The 16,772-nt window shown below is 42.4% G+C and overlaps 1 protein-coding gene across 2 annotated transcripts in view; it reads left to right on the top strand.

The window, feature by feature from the left end:
* Positions 1-855: 855 nt before the first annotated feature.
* The window catches only part of HTRA3 (HtrA serine peptidase 3), a 38,396-nt gene continuing 22,479 nt past the window's right edge, over positions 856-16,772 (top strand). Inside the window, exons 1-2 of one of the 2 annotated variants that reach the window (XM_073647770.1) lie at positions 856-1,447; positions 11,713-11,812. In XM_073647770.1, the coding sequence (XP_073503871.1) occupies positions 1,048-1,447; positions 11,713-11,812 (500 nt within the window). In that variant the 5' untranslated portion in view covers positions 856-1,047. Of the gene's footprint in view, positions 1,448-11,707; positions 11,813-16,772 lie in introns of both variants that reach the window. The other variant, XM_073647780.1, reaches the window with a different exon arrangement.

The raw sequence follows: 16,772 nt of genomic DNA, 5'->3' as shown, positions 1-16,772 counted from the left end.
TGGATGAGAGTCTCCTCTTCTCCCGACCCGGGTACCATCCGCGCATTGAATCGCATAATATCCACATGTGCACATGTAGTCATGAGGATGACATGCGTTCCAATGCAAGTCAGTGGTGGCGATTTCGCCGCGATTCCGCAAAATTAATGGACGTGCTGCGGATTTTTCCACAATGATAATCCGCAGCGGAAATTTCCGCAGCATGTGCACAGCACATGCGGATTATCATTGGGGAACATGGCAGACAACTTAACAAGCGTTTTTAATGCATTTTCGTTGCGGAAATGCAGCTGCGGAAACGCACTAAATCCGCATCGTGGGCACGCAGCCATAAAAATTCAACAAATACCATTGGAAAAGAAAACACAGAGCAGTTATAAATCTTTCAATTCTAGTTTTTCTCTCCAGGTTTTAGCATACAAACACTGTTGAAAAATACTGACCAAATACTGACGTGTGAATGAGGCCTTAGAGACACCATTTTTGTGGGGTGTTCAAGGCATGTCTTAATTAATTATGGAGGCGCTCCTATTGGCTTTAATTGGACTGTACATAAACTCTACAAAAAGGGAAAACTTTTGGCTCAGCATCACATCATAGTGGACAATTGCTTATATTACAATCCCGAAGATATAATAGTGTAGAAATGGCTGCAGGTCAGGATAATGATGGAGATCCGACAGTCATCCTGTGCAACCATCAGAATCCAGACAGATCCCCAACCACAGGCATTTTCTGACTTGCATCCTCTTATGGAGTTGCTGGTCGAGCAATTCCCCTATGCATGCGGCAGCAGCAGGTTCCACCCACAGTCCAGTACATGCCCACTGACATGGTGACTCCCATCTCTCCCTGGTCGGTGGCAGAGCTGCAGGGTGATGGGGCTGAGACTTTCCTGCAGTAACACCCCCATCCTCCAGTGCACACAGCCCCTCTCATTACTGATCCATATAACCCAGGCTCAGTCCCTGCCCTCATCATCCTCTGTGATGCTGCACAACTGACTCTGCCCTGGCACAGACGACACTGAGCATTGGTGCCCTCAGGATGCCAGGCTGCTGCCCATCACTACCGCTGCTGCTGCTCCCTCTGCTCCTGGGCACCTCCGCCTGCCCGTCCCGCTGTGATGTCTCCCGGTGCCCCAGCCCCGTGTGCCCCAGCGGGTATGTGCCAGACCGCTGCAACTGCTGCCTGATCTGCGCAGCGGGGGAAGGAGAGCTCTGCGGCCGGGATGGAGACCCCCCATGTGGCGACACCCTGCAGTGCAAGCCGCCCCCCGGCAAGAGAGGACTGAAGGGCACCTGCCAGTGCAAGCACGACTATGAAGTGTGTGCCAACGACGGGCAGACCTACAACAACCTGTGCCAGCTGAAGCTCGCCAGCAGGAGGGCGCTGCAGCAGGGGCACTCACCTGTGGTGCAGCTGCACAAGGGACCATGCCAATCGGGTAAGGAGGGGCAAGCATGCCAGGGCTTATAGGGTTAACCACTTCTACTTGTATTCCCTGCATGATGCAATGAAACGCCATCTCCAGTAGAACTACTACTCCCAGCATGTCATAGGAGCTAGCACTATGTATTGTATGTGCTATCACTTCTGAGTTATCTATGGGCTGTGTCTCTACAATACTAGCCAGTCCCATGACTAGTCAGTGACTACTGGAGCCCAATACCTGCTCCCAGTCTGCTCTGTGGCTGTGGGCCAGATAATAAGAGGTGACATTACAGGGCTCCTCCAACTGCAATTGACTTTTTTGCAATTGGTGTGTATTAGTTTCTCAACTCGCTGTCAGTGTATGGGAACATTATTTTTTACATTCAGGGGCTGAAATAATGTGCAGGTCTTAGGCGCTGTTCACACAGGAGGCTCCATAGCAGATTCAGATATATTCAGATGGAAGACCAGTGCAATATGCTATTCTTCTTAATGTAATGACGGACATCAACACATGCAGCACTGCAAATTTAATTTCCCAAAAGAGCATTGCATGGCCTATGAGTCTCCTTACACTGGAATGTCAAAAAAATGTAATTTTCCAGAGGACCATTGCATGGCGTACAAGTCTCTTTACACTGGCATGTCAGCAAATTTAATTTCCAAGAGGAGCATTGAATAACCTATAAGTCTCCTTACTCTGGAATGTCATCAAATGTAATTTCCCAGAGGAGCATTGTATAGCCTATAAGGCTCCTTACACTGGAATGTCATCAAATGTAATTTCCCAGAGGAGCATTGCATAGCCTATAAGTCTCCTTACACTGAAATGTCAGCAAATGTAATTTCCCAGAGGAGCATTGTATAGCCTATAAGGCTCCTTACACTGGAATGTCATCAAATGTAATTTCCCAGAGGAGCATTGCATAGCCTATAAGTCTCCTTACACTGAAATGTCAGCAAATGTAATTTACCAGAGGAGCATTGCATAGCCTATAAGTCTGCTTACACTGAAATGTCAGCAAATGTAATTTACCAGAGGAGCATTGCATAGCCTATAAGTCTCCTTACACTGACATATCAGCAAATGTAATTTACCAGAGGAGCATTGCATGGCCTACAAGTCTGCTTACATTGGAATGTCAACAAATGATATTTTCCAGAGGAGCATTGCATGGCCTATATGTCTCCTTACACTGGTATGTCAGCAAATTTAATTTTCCAGAGGAGCATTGAATGGCCTATAAGTCTCCTTACACTGGCATGTCAGGCATGTCACTCTCCACAAGGAGAGACCTTACCAGTTAGAGATCCAGCACTGAGTCATGGTTTCTGTGAATGCAGAAAGCAGATGTGAATACAGGTTTTGCAACAGGATTCAGATGAACTCTTGATGGGGCGATAGACTGCAATGAAACACAATTTTTACTGCAATTTTTAGACAAGCACAGAAACACACAGTAGGTGGTTTATCTGAATCCTGTTTTTAGGAACATTCAGGTACAAAACCACAAAACGAAGTGTGAACAGGGCTTTATTATACTTTGTAAAAGTTTATTTAGTCTAGACAGAAACCTCTATCATGTTTCTTCACTTTGCATCAATGTATCAGTGTATATAACGTGTGTGATACACACCAGATACCAGTGAGAAATCTCATGTCTGTGCAGGTTTTCAGCTTCTGGATGTAAATGATAATGTTTCTGTTTATAGAAAGCAAGAAAATATTTGGAAAATAGGAAGAAAATGAACCATACAATAGGAAGTAGCAGAACCTCTGATTACACAGTGGTTATAAGGAATCAGTCACCAGAGCAGAACTATAGTAAAATAATCCGGATAAAGACCTCTGTGGATGGTCAGTATCAGGGGCCACTAATAATGCACGGCAGCTTGTCCTGGAGGAGACAAGGATCGGCCATGGATATTCAACATCCCAGATCCTTCTCTAATCCATCATCATCTGTTGGAGAGCGTTGGGACCCCCATACACATTAGTCTGCCCATCCTTCCATAATCAGCGCGGTCGGCCGACATTAATCTAACGTGTATGATGGCCTTTAGAATATTTAGTGATGTGCTTCCCTTAAAGGGATTGTCCTATCATAGATATTGGTGGCGTAATAGGATATTCCACCACCACTAATGTCTACTGTCACCATCCTGATCACTAGAACATAATGATAACGAATCTAGGAAACGCCATGCCGCTATGCCTGCAGATCCAACACTCAAAGGGGCTGTCCTCTCCATTGATATTGATCACCTATCTGTGGGACAGGTGATCAATATCACATAAGTGGGGGGTCTTACATATACCACCTCCACTGATCTGCTGTTATCAGCTGTGTAGGAAGCCAGGAAAGCACAGCGCCATACATTGATTAGTGGACGCTTATGGGTACTGCAGCTCAGCATCTAGAGAATTGTAGATCTGCAGTATCTGGAAGTGAGCGTTATTCCGATGCTGTTCTGTTCTGCTCCGTACACTGTTTCTATCCAGTCACCATTACAGCTGATAACTTCTGATCGGTAGGACTTCTGGTGTCGGACCCCCACTGATCTGATATTGATAGGATAGGTCAATATCAAAGCAGCGGACAACCCCTTTATCTATGCCATGTTAAGCAAAATATTAGATTTCAGTTGCTCTTATGAAGTCACTCTTTGCTGCAGGGTTTATAGCTCTCTGCTCATATATTATGACTGTCCAGGATATGGAGGTGTATGTACTGTATATATTCCTCAATGGATAAAACCTACAGAAAATAAATTGACCCCCTTATTTCCCCCTTTGCTGCTGTAATCTCTGACATCTACTCTAGGAGGCTGAATTACAGCAAAGTCAGAAAGATGCTGTACTCATTTACTGGGAAGTGCAGAACTCCTCCGAGTCTCAGCTGCAGGGACGTCATTCTCCACAGACCTCAAGAATTTAACATTAAGAATCCTCCTTTAGCAGTTTCTGATTTGTTTTACTCTGTCAAGGGTCGATTATAACTTTTTCCCATATAGGAAAACTCTGAAGTTGCATCATGTTTGTCACCTTGTACGGCCACTAGCTTGAGCTTCTACGGGCTATTCCATAAATGCACGCATTGTCCATAATCCCGATTAGAGTTTATAGACATCATATAGTGAGATTCTTCCTCAATACAGCGGTCTCCTTAAAGAGGACTTGTCAAAAGTGGCCATTTTTTGCTCTTATCCCCATTGCTCCCCGATGTATTTTTTTTTAAATGCGTCATATGGTTTCAGAAATATGTTTTTTTTTTACTTAGAGCTAATTTTTATGGTCATTACCAAGGGTGTGGTGCTCACGGGGCAATAATGCAGAGCTGCCAGAAAGAAATGCCCCAGAGGATTCGGTGAGACACTTAGCAAAAACCATAAAAATTAGCACTAAATAAAAAGGCCATGATCTCTGGAACCATATGGCACATTAAAAAAAAAAAAAAAAATAACAATAAAAAAAAAGAGCTAAAAACGGAATACTCAGAAACAGAGGGAATAAAATAAGAGCAAAAACTGGACACTTTTAACTTGGTGATAGGTTCTTTTTAAGAAGAAACCATACCCCTTAGATACTGCATAGAAGGCCTTCTAGAACTGAAGAAGGGCAAGAAACCCAAAACAGTAGTATGCAGATGGAGCTTCTGTTTTGGCTTTATATATTCTCATGTGACAAATCTCTTTGAAGGGAATCTGTCCCCAGATTTTTGTCACCTAATCTGAGAGCAGTACGATGTAGAGACAGAGACCCTGATTCCAGCGATGTGTCACTTATTAGGCTGTGTGCTGTAGTTTTGATAAAATTACTGTTTTATCAGCAGGAGATTATCACTATAGGACTAGTTGTCTCTTGCCATGTAGTGAGGTTTCTGGAAGCCGATATCTCTAATCTGAAAAGGTCACCTTTAATATATATTTTGTGATCAGTGTTGTTCTGAACCTACCAAACAAAGAAACTAAGACCCTTCATCTTACATGGGGTCTTCTTTGCATGCAGGTGACTACAGTGAAATCTGGCGATCCCTGAGGACAAATAGACAAGGCACTTGGAGGTTTACTATGGCCACTTTGTTCTTGTCATTAGTGAGAGTTACTGGCTCTGACCATTATTTAATGCAGGGTACAAATGTTTTATACTGAGTCCTCACCAGCCAAAACATGGCACACACTGGGCATCTGGGCTCAAAGTTAATGCCAAAATTAAAAATGTAGTGCTAGCTCCTCTAAGCTTGGAGAATGTCTTTGAGTGAAGGAACATGACCACCCTTCTTTTGCCAGATAAGGGTCTATCTTGTGATTTTCATATCACTTTTGTCTTCTGGTGGAAATGCTACTAACTGGACATTTTCCCCAACCGTCTTCTATTTTGGCCAATTCTGCCATAAAGTTTGGAATGTGGTTTCAGAAGATGCTTCACTTCATTACTCCTCCTACAGTAATCACTATAGTCCTTTCATTGCTGCCATATTCCTGTTTTTACAAGTCATGGACTTGGTTGACTAAATAAACTTTGTTGTCAGTTCTTATAGGCAGAGGCTGAGCAGCCGCGGTCAAATACTTGAGATGCCTTCACTAGCATGTCACATACAAGACCATGGTCTCACTCATAGCTTCATAATTGCAAGTCCATGTAGTCCGTAGTCTAGTGGAGAAGGAGTACAGTTTTTGTATGTTCCTAAGCCTTTCCTCAGGATGGTGGACCGGCGGAGGTCAGCTGAATGTTCATGCATGATACTCTCAGGTTTAGGTGGATCTCATGTATAATCCTATAGAAGGACGAGGAGGAGCAATGTTTCTGCACCTGAACTAGGGGTTACTTTGTGTAGAAACTATAGATTTGAGGACAAATGCTACAAACTTCCACCTCTTGTGATAGAAATATCTTGGACAAAGATATTCTTTGAAGGTGTTGTACGGTTTTGACAGTCTATCATCTGTTCATTTCCTAGAGACGTGGTCCCCAACCTTTCTGATCTTGAGAGCCACATTCAGTTATGAAAGAGGGTCGCAAGTCACATTCAGCACTCTCCTGAGTAGTGACGTCAGACTTTCGCCCCCTCACAGTATTGACACAAAGAGCCATTAATGACGTTTTCCCCACATTAAGACTATATATTACATCCAAGGATTCCCACTTTACCACCATTCAGTTTTCTCACATCAACCTTACCATACTTAATTTATTAATAAGCCCCCAAGGAAAGTATATTTACATCCAGATCAGCTTTTTTGTGCAGGGTTAGTCTCCATCTGGAGACCTCCTCTTCACAGCCATTTGCTAGACCTGGTACTAATACAACGAGCTGGGAGACAGCCACGAGCCAAACATCACTGGCTCGCGAGCCACATGTGGGTCCTGAGCCTTAGACTGGGGACCCCTGTCCTAGAGGTTTCGCTGTTGGTAGCCCCCATGGTCTTCTATTGGGACATGATGGGCAAGCTCTTGCTGATCTTTTCTAATCGCAAATGAGATACAAAATTAATTTGACCATTGGGGCCATGTTATTTCTCCATGGCTTCCAACATTGAGGTGCTGCGCAGATTCAGAGTACCCATGTATGAATTTATAGTTTAGGTCACCGGCCACCATTGCGGTCTATCAGACTTGGCCGGTTTCCTAAGCAAGATGCTCTGCTCTGAAGATCTCCTGTGCTCCTCCAGTGGTGCAGAAGCTCATCCAATCTTCTGTAGCGCATCGCCCCCCTAGCTAGAAGGAAGTCGAGGGGCAGGGGATAATGAGAAGATTGATTAACTGGTACTGTAGGAGAAACATTGTCTGTGTGTCTGTTCCATTACACTCCTCTAGGTTTGGAGGTCGCAGCGTTGGCCGTGCCCAAAAGCACGTGTACCACATAACAAGACACCAAATATAATGGGGGGGGATTATTATAGAATTTAGATTGGGGTCCAGGAGCATGAAGTTACGCCCCTGCTCAGAGTAATAACATGATGACTAAATAGAGCCCGGAACATATAATAATTACTCTCATATTACAAATATTAGTGTATGAGCGTCCATGCAAAATATATCAGGGGAATTATGCCTCTTTTGCTGTTTGAGGCGAAAGGGGAAATCATTTCCCATTTTAAAGTGAATCTGTCAGGGTTTTGCTACCCCATCTGAGACAGAGACCTTGATTCCAGCGATGTGTCACTTACTGGGCTGCTTGCTGTCATTTTGATAAAATCACTGTTTTATCTGCTGCTGATCTAGCAGTGCTCTGAATGCTGAGCTCTGTATAACCCCACCCACACCACTGATTGTACACTGTGCATAGGCAGAAAGCTGCCAATCAGAGGTGTGGGTGGGGTTATATAGCGCTCGGCATTCAGAGAACTGGTAGATCTGCAGCAAACAGGGATTTTGTCAAAATTACAGCAAGCAGCCCAGTAAGTGCCACATCGCTGAAATCATTGTCTCTATCTTGATGAATATGGAGGACTACTTTGCAGCAGGTTTACTAGTCCTCTGGTGGTAAGCTGATAAGTCAGTGATTTTAACAAAACTACAGCAAGCAAACTCTGGAAGTGACACAATGCTCGAATCAGAGTCTCTTCCCCTACATCATGCTGCTCTCAGATGGGGTAACAAAAACCTGCTGACAGATTCCCTTTAGTTTGCCGTCTACTATTTTCGAGTGGGTGGTTCCTCTTCATTGTCATTCTACCAGCACTATAAGAACTGGAACTTCCTCCCTTTCCATTCAAATGATTAGCCTGCTCTAAACTGAAAACCTGCTTCTAGTATTTGCCTGTAAGTATTTTGACAGACAGGTGAGCTCGGTGGCTCTGTTATTAGAGATGGATTGCACTTGACAATAGGCACTGGAAGCAAATCATGCAGACGGGAAAATTTTGGAGCAAGTTTTGGAGGCTAAAACATTATTTTAGGATAAAATAAGTATTTTGCAATTTTGATAGTCATCACACTGCCAATTATATGATCCTTGGTTTAATAAAGCAACAAGAACAATTTAAGAAAAAGGGATGGAGATGATATTTTTGGGAGCACAGTGAAAGAGGAAGTAGCTAGCTTCTTCTCCCAAAGTTATTAAAAGTTTCTTGGAGACCCAGACCTCGAAAGTTTTAGTTCAGATCTCTTGAAATACACTTTATTTTATGGATTTTTCGTGTCAGACTGGTCGAGCTTAGTCTCTGTATCATCAGTTAGGTTCCATGTAAAAATGAAGTATTCCATCCAGCGCTCTTTTACAGAGTCTTTCCTGTAAACTCCAGCATCTCCAGAGGTGAAATAAAAAATAAACAGCAATCTTCCTGAGACTTCCCTGCTGTATACAGGACGAGACGAGAAGTCACCTACTGTAGTTATAGCTTCGCCGGTAGCCGGACGCTTATTTACTTATGCACTGAGGCCCATAAAGCAGAATTTTATAGCCATGCGCTCATAACATGTGAAAAGGTGCCATAGACCGAGGCGAGGATTGAGAAGGACCGTGATACATCCTAAGCACTGGCCGGCTGTAGACATGGCTCTAGACGGAGCGCTCGGTTTATTTGCAGCCAGTGATCCGTGTTGAAACGGGTGAGCAGGAAAGTTTACATAGGTGGTACTGTCGAATATTTTGAGGCGGCTGCCAAGTCTGAATGATTGTCAAATATTTCTTGACTTACACATTAGGTAATCAAATATTTTCTTTAATTCTTTCTTCAAATGTCTTGTATGAAAAATGCATTAAAGAAAATGAGTAAAGTCACGGAGAAGAATTATAATGTCGCTTCCATCTTTGGTGAACCTATAGTTAAATATTATATAGAAAATATAAAAAAAAATCCTGAAAAAAAAAAAAATTATGTTTTTAGAATCACTCTATTTTCAGATCAGAACACACTATATAAGCCCGAACACACAGCCCCTATATACAGTAGGATACCACACAGCATCCCTATATACAGCATGAGCCAACACACAGCCCCCCTATCTACAGAATGAGCCCCTTTTGCCCCCTATATACAGTATGAGTTCACACACAGCACCCTATAAACAGTAGAATACCACACAGCATCCCTATATACAGTATGAGCCAACACACAGCCCCCCTATCTACAGAATGAGCCCCTACAGCCCCCTATATACAGTATGAGTTCACACACAGCACCCTATATGCAGAATGAGCGCCTACAGCCCCCCTATATACAGTATGAGCCCACACACAGCCCATATATACAGTAGAATACCACACAGCATCCCTATATACAGTATGAGTCTACACACTGCACCCCTATATGCAGAATGAGCCCCTACAGCCCCCCTATACACAGTATGAGCCCACACACAGCTCTATATACAGTAGAATACCACACAGCATCCCTATATACAGTATGAGTCTACACACAGCACCCCTATATACAGAATGAGCCTCTACAGCCCCTTATATACAGTATGAGCCTGCACACAGCCCCTATATACAGTACGATACCACACAGCATCCCTATATACAGTATGAGTCCACACACAGCACCCCTATATACAGTATGAGTCCACACACAGCACCGCTATATACAGAATGATCCCCTACAGCCACCTTATATACAGTATGAGCCCACACACAGCCCCTATATACAGTATGAGCCAATACACAGCCCCCCTATATATACAGAATGAGCCCTTACAGCCGCCCTGTACACAGTATGGGCCCACACACAACCCCTATATACAGTAGAATACCACACAGCATCCCTATATACAGTGAGTCTACACACAGCCCCCCTATATACAGAATAATCCCCTACAGCCCCCTATATACCATATGAGATCACACACAGCACCTATGTATAGTATGATACCACACAGCATGAGCCCCTACAGCCACCCCATATACAGTATGAGCCCAAACATAGTCACCCCCCTATATACAGACACTCTTTCCATACACATTCACACAAAAAAACCTTCCATCGCTCCCATTACCCTGATACTCCGCTCCTGGCCTTGCTGTGTGCACCGATCGCTCCCATTCCCCTGATACTCCGCTCCTAGCTTTGCTGTGTGCACCGATCGCTCCCATTACCCTGATACTCCGCTCCTGGCTTTGCGGTGTGCACCGATCGCTCCCATTCCCCTGATACTCCGCTCCTGGCTTTGCTGTGTGCACCGATCGCTCCTATTCCCCTGATACTCCGCTCCTGGCTTTGCTGTGTGCACCGACGCTCCGCACAGCAGAGACACCCAATTAAAAAATATATATATTTAAGACCAAAAATACATGGTAAAAGTGCCCCTAAAGGTGGCCATGTTCTTAAATGTGTAAGGGACTTTAAAACTTGGTGCTTGCTAATTTAATATATTAAATTAATAAGTCCTTTCTAAAGTTGATCAAAATGGGCAATTTTAACCAAAGCGTCTGTTCGATGGGTGGAACTATAGTTTTAGCAAACCAACGACACTTTGTTATCAGCTGAAAATAAGTCCAATAGTCAGTAAGTCTATGAAGGAACTTTCCATGGCTATCCTATGCTGGAGCGCCCCCTCTTTGCACCTAATAAAAGACATATAGGAGACCTACATCTTTGAGGCTAAGGCAGATGCCATAATTCATCCCAAACACCAGAAACCTGCGTAGGAAAATTCTTCCCATATTTTCTGAACTGAGTCTTCATCCTTAATAAGCTCCTTGACATTTCAGATGCTGTTTCTGAATATTTTAAGAACTTTTTTTGATGTGCGCCAAAGTTGGAGTTTACACCGAGCGGTCGTGTAGATGTAAATATTTAAAAGTCTCGCATTGTCTGTACATTTTCCATGTTGTGGGACGATGTTTGTGGTTTCGGACCACATGAAACCTTCCTGTTCTACTCATTAGAGAAGTCTATTACATGAACGCCAAATGTTTTCAAGTGGACCCTTTCATGTGGTCATCCTCAAGTAAACGTAGCTAGTCGAGACAGGGAAAGAAGTATCTCCAGTCTGGAACGTTGTCTACGTCGCCAGGTGGAACAGATTAGGATCCACCAATGTAGTTGTTGCGTCTGGTGTCACCAAAAACAAAACTCCGCAACCTAAAACATGTCCTCGGTGGAAGAGATGACGTCCATGATCTTTATTTATAGATCTCACACTGTTGTTCTGTCTTTGTGAACTTGAAAAAAAAATGGGGTCAGCCAAGTTTATGACTGGATATGGGGTTTAGAAGATGTCTCTTATCCAGAAAGACGAAAGGTTGTAATTAAACATAATCCTGTCTGCGTGGAGGAGACTTCACCCAGGAATGTTCTGACTAACATACCCAATTTTTTCTGCCAGTATAGGTCACCAACATCCCAACAGTCCGAGGTACAAATTTAACTTCATTGCTGATGTGGTGGAAAAGATTGCTCCGGCCGTGGTGCACATTGAACTTTTCGTCAGGTAATCTCATCTAATTTGCTTTTGCTGATGGAAGGGCAAACGTACCCTAGTGCCAGAATTTTACGGGGGCCTTGGAAAAAGAACCTCAGATATGGTTGGTTCCATCTTTATTTCGGCTTGGTGTGGTGGACCTACCCTCTAGAGTAACAGGATTGTTGGATGGGGAAACTGGACCATGTGTAGAGAGAAACAAATAAACACCATAAAGTCATGACCCCACTATCAGTATTTGGTCAGTAATCGGTCAGTATTTTTTCTCAGGAGTGGGAGACAAAACCAGATGAGGAACAATCAGAGAAAAGATATAATAGAAACAAGTCACCAATTCTGCATTTATCCCCCACTCCTGGTTTTGGCTCCCACTCCTGAGAAAAAATACTGACCAAATACTGACAGTGGGGCCGTGGCCTTAGGCACCCAATCTGATCTTTACCATAGGGTCCTATCACTATCAGCGTTACTTTAAATGACTCCGTAAAGATATTAGAACTTTGGGAAAAAAAAAAATTGGACCCGAGTATAAGGCTGTGTTCACACATCATGGTTTTTTCAGCGTTTTTTTAAACAAATTTTCAGCTGCGTTTTACAGTACCAGCAAAGTCTATGAGATTCCAGAAATCTCATGCACACATCATGTTTTTTTTTTTTTTGCTCGGGATTTTGTGCTTTGCATGGCAAAATAGAACATGTCACTTTTTTCAGCATTTTTTCACCCATTGGAAGTAATATGTGGTGAAAAAAAAATTAGATTTTTATTTTTTTCACTGAACTTTATGTACATGCATAAAATAAGACAAAAGGACAGTGAAAAAAATGCTGGAAAAACGCACAAAAAAGCAAGAAAAAACCTGAACAACCTCCTGGCAAGAGATCAGGTTTTGCTGCGGAAAAAAACATGATGTGTGAATATAGCTAAAGAGGAAAAGTTTCTCCTGTGGAGAGTGACATGTCTGACAAGGCAGTACAAAGAGACTTGTAGGCCATGCAATGGTCCACTAGGAAATTAAGTATGCAAATTGCCTCTTCTGAGAGAAAGAGGACTTGAACTTTAGTTCCACCTATTAGAGGTAGCAATACTACAAAGTCAATATCGACCCTTCACCGAGCCTTGCCAAATGATTTAGGATTAAAGCCAAACCAGAATATCAATTTGCAGCCTTGTGTTTCGGGGTGTCGCCCCTCGTCAGTGCAAAGCATGAGATTTGATTTTGCTGTTTGAGAGGCCTCTGACTGGGGTCTAAGGGGTAACCTTTCTCTTTGTGGAGAGTAATAAGCCTAACATGCCCAGGTAAGGATACTTAGAGGCCATGCAATTCTCCTTTGGGAAATTAAATATGCAAATTGCCTCTTCAGAGAGACATAGGACTTGAAATCTAGTGCCACCTATTGGGGGTAGCAACCCTAAAAGCTAATATTGACTCTTTAATGAGCCTTGTCATATGACTTAGGATAAAAGTCAAACCAGAATCTCAATTTGCAGACACAGTGTTTCGGAGTGTTGCCCCTCATCAGTGCAAAGCATGAAATTTGATTTAGCTGTATCAGAGGCCTCTGACCCAAGTATGATATTGGAAAATATATGGACTTTTACTTTACTTAAATGCATGTATTTTTTGCTAAAAAGCATTTGTGCAATCAGGTTTCATTACAAATTTGGACCTTTGGTTTCTACAGCCTCACAGTCCATAGTAGACTCCAGTATGAGCTATAGAGGTTTTCCTAGCCTACCAAATACCTCTGGGATGAGATCTCGTGGAGCCAGTGGGTAGCCGGTAGGCTACTGAGAGCCCCTATTGCTGCCATATTGGTGATCCAATTTTACAATATACTGGATATACTACAAACAATTGTTGTACGATTGGGAGTTAAACAATTATAGTAAAAATTAACACGGTTGTCCACTAGTTTTTCAGTGATGACCTATCCTTAGGATAATAGGTCATCAAAGTCTGATTGGTCGGGATCCGACACCCGGCACCCCCGCCGATCATCTGTTATCAGTGTCGGCGGCCACCTACTGGAACTGCTCGATTGCGGAGCTGCTCCGCCTCCTGATAGTGGCCGCGGCAGGGTACTGCACATCCGCCTCCTATTGATTTGAATCCCTGCCGCGGCCATTATCAGGAGATGGAGCAGCTCCGCAATTGAGCAGTTCTTGCTGGCGCCGTCTGCTGCCGACACCGAGAACAGCTGATCGATGGGTGGGGTGCCAGGTGTCGGACCCCCACCCGTCAGACATTGAAGACCTATTATCCTAAGGATAGGTCATCAATGAAAAACTAGTGGACAACCTCTTTGTATGGGAAAAAATATCTTAAAGAATATTACGAAGGTTAAAAAAAAAAAAAAAAAAAAAAAAAAAAAAAAATCGAAAAAAGTTTAACTCGCCTTCCTTTTCCAAATTCAAAAATAAAGAAATAAAAAAAATGAGGTTGGGCTTTAACAGAGAAGACAAAACCAATCATTAAATTAATGAATACATATGTTAAAGCAAAAAAAAAAAACTAAAAAGACCAGAATTGCTATTTTTGTATCTGTACTAACCCCCTAAAACCATAAAAAGTGATGAAAACACTATATATATGTACACCAAAATCGTATCAATAAGAACTACAGTTCGCCACGACAAAATCAGCCCTCTTGCAGGTCTGAGAAAATCGCGACATAAACCAAACTTGTTTTTCAAAACTTCTGATTTTTTTTTTAACCGCTAAAACATAGAAAAAAAAAAAATTTTAGGTTTGGTATCACTGTAATCGTACTGACCTGAAAAATCGTGTACGCTGCCAGGTTTTTACATTTTTGCTGCGGAATGAATGCCGTTGGCAAAATTTTATTTTATTTTATTTTTTTTGCATTATTTCACTCAATTAGGAATTTTTCTACGGTTTTCAGTACACGGTGTGATGAAATGAATGGTGTAACACAAAACTACAACTCGTCCCAAGCAAAACAAGCCCTCGTAATACAGTGACGTAGATGCAAAAATTAAGAAAAAATTGTTTAGGACTCTTAGAAGAAGGGGAAGGGAAAACTAAGGCACAAAAAAATTGTAAAAAATATGGTTGACCTATCTGTAGGAAAATGTCATCAGTATCAGATAAATGGGGGACCCCTGGAGCTTCCACTGAGCGTTGTGCTATAGATGTGGTACAGCGCCATACGTTGAGTAGCGGCCGCGAGGGGTACGGCAACTCTCTCCCATACAAATTAATTAGAATTATTTTTGGACTTTTTGGGCTTTTTTTTATTGTTGACTTCCATAGGAAGGATTTAAATCTGTGATGGACACACAGGCGCAGGGCTTGTTACCGTACCGGTGTCTTGTAACATGTCCTACATCTGGAGCTTCCAGTGATGTCTCTGACCGGTGGCGCCCAATGGTCATCACACTGGCTGCAAGCGGTACAATTGGCCATGAGTTTGTAAAGCATGGCACTACTGCTTGCAAGTGGCGTCTGCCCAGCGGCGCGTCCAGTTGGATCATCTAAGTATTTCTTAAAAAGCAGCTTAGAGGTGGATTATTTTGCTGCTTGGCAGGAGCATCTCATGTCTGCACAGGAGTGGTGAAATAATATGATTATCTGGCATTAATACTGCGGCCACAAGCACAAGGACAACTTCTCTCTAAATCATGAAAATTACTGCTTGCTTCTGGTGTTGAATATAGAGTAAAGTAAAAAAATGCTGCAAGTAATTTGTAATCTGGGGAACGTGGTTGTGCCAAAGTAAATGAAGGCTCCTCACAGCTATAAAAATTCTTAAGTGCTTACCATAGACTTTGCACAGCTCCATCATTCATACGTGTGAGCCGAGAAAGTCTCTGTCCTGAAATGACTCAACACCAGCACGAGAAAAATGTAGACTGGGCTCTACCAGCCAGGTATTATATATATATATATTCCTAGTATATCCTATCTAGGCAATGTGCTCAGCAGAAGAAGATAAATACTTTTCATACAATACGTTAATTAAATCTTCTGCTAGTTTAAAATGTCACCCATAGACAAAATTATTTCATCAAAGAAGTGATGACAGCAGCAGGAGAAGAGGAGTTTGTTCTTGTAATAAGCAGTGACCTGTCCAATCTTGTCATTATGTTAGTGTGTGAGATGGAAGAGGGGCAGTGTTAACTTGGCCATACACATAAGATAGGTGTCAGACAAGCTGTCTCTGACTCTTAACACCTCCGGAAGAAGCTCTTCTCCCCTAAAAAAAAGTAGTGTTGAAATTTCAACTACCTGATCCTTTCCATCAGATAATTTTGGGGTGAGATGGGAATCCCCCCCCCCCCACCATACACATCAGATGGACAGGTTTGGCTGACTTTTATCTAGTGAGTATGGCGGCCTTTAGACGAACATAAACCACATTGACAGATTATGGGCTGAAAGCAGCAGAAGAAGACTATGTTGAGTTTGTTGGGAGCAATGACTGTCCACTTATAACATGTCATTATGTTAATGAAGATATAAGACTGAATGGGACAAATACAATGTCATAAAGCAGTTGGAAATAACCACACTATTAAATGATGGAACAGCAGAAAAAGTGTGTTGCTTCTGTTGGAGGCAGTAACACGTCCACTCATGATATTATGTTAATAGAAACACATAACTGGACAGGTCCAATACAATGTCATTGTGGATATAGGTGGGATATATATTACACTGATAGATGATGTACATTATGACAACAGCAGAAAGAAGATTTTTCTGTATTTTCATGACTATGAAAATTGTACATTCACACTGAAGGCATCAAAACTATGAATTACCACATGTGGAATTATATACTTAACAAAAAAGTGTGAAACTACTGAAAATATGTCTTATATTCTAGGTTCTTCAAAGTAGCCACCTTTTGCTTTGATGACTGCTTTGCACAATTCATAGTTTTGATGCCTTCAGTGTGAATGTACAATTTTCATAGTCATGAAAATACAGAAAAATCTTTAAAT

This window comes from Phyllobates terribilis, unplaced genomic scaffold (assembly GCF_046119375.1).
Source record: "Phyllobates terribilis strain yellow unplaced genomic scaffold, ASM4611937v1 Scaffold_1__5_contigs__length_1240528914, whole genome shotgun sequence".
NCBI classification, from domain to species: domain Eukaryota; kingdom Metazoa; phylum Chordata; class Amphibia; order Anura; family Dendrobatidae; genus Phyllobates; species Phyllobates terribilis.
The sequence above is the reverse complement of the archived record's forward strand: the minus strand, read 5'-3'. Positions and strand labels throughout refer to the sequence as shown.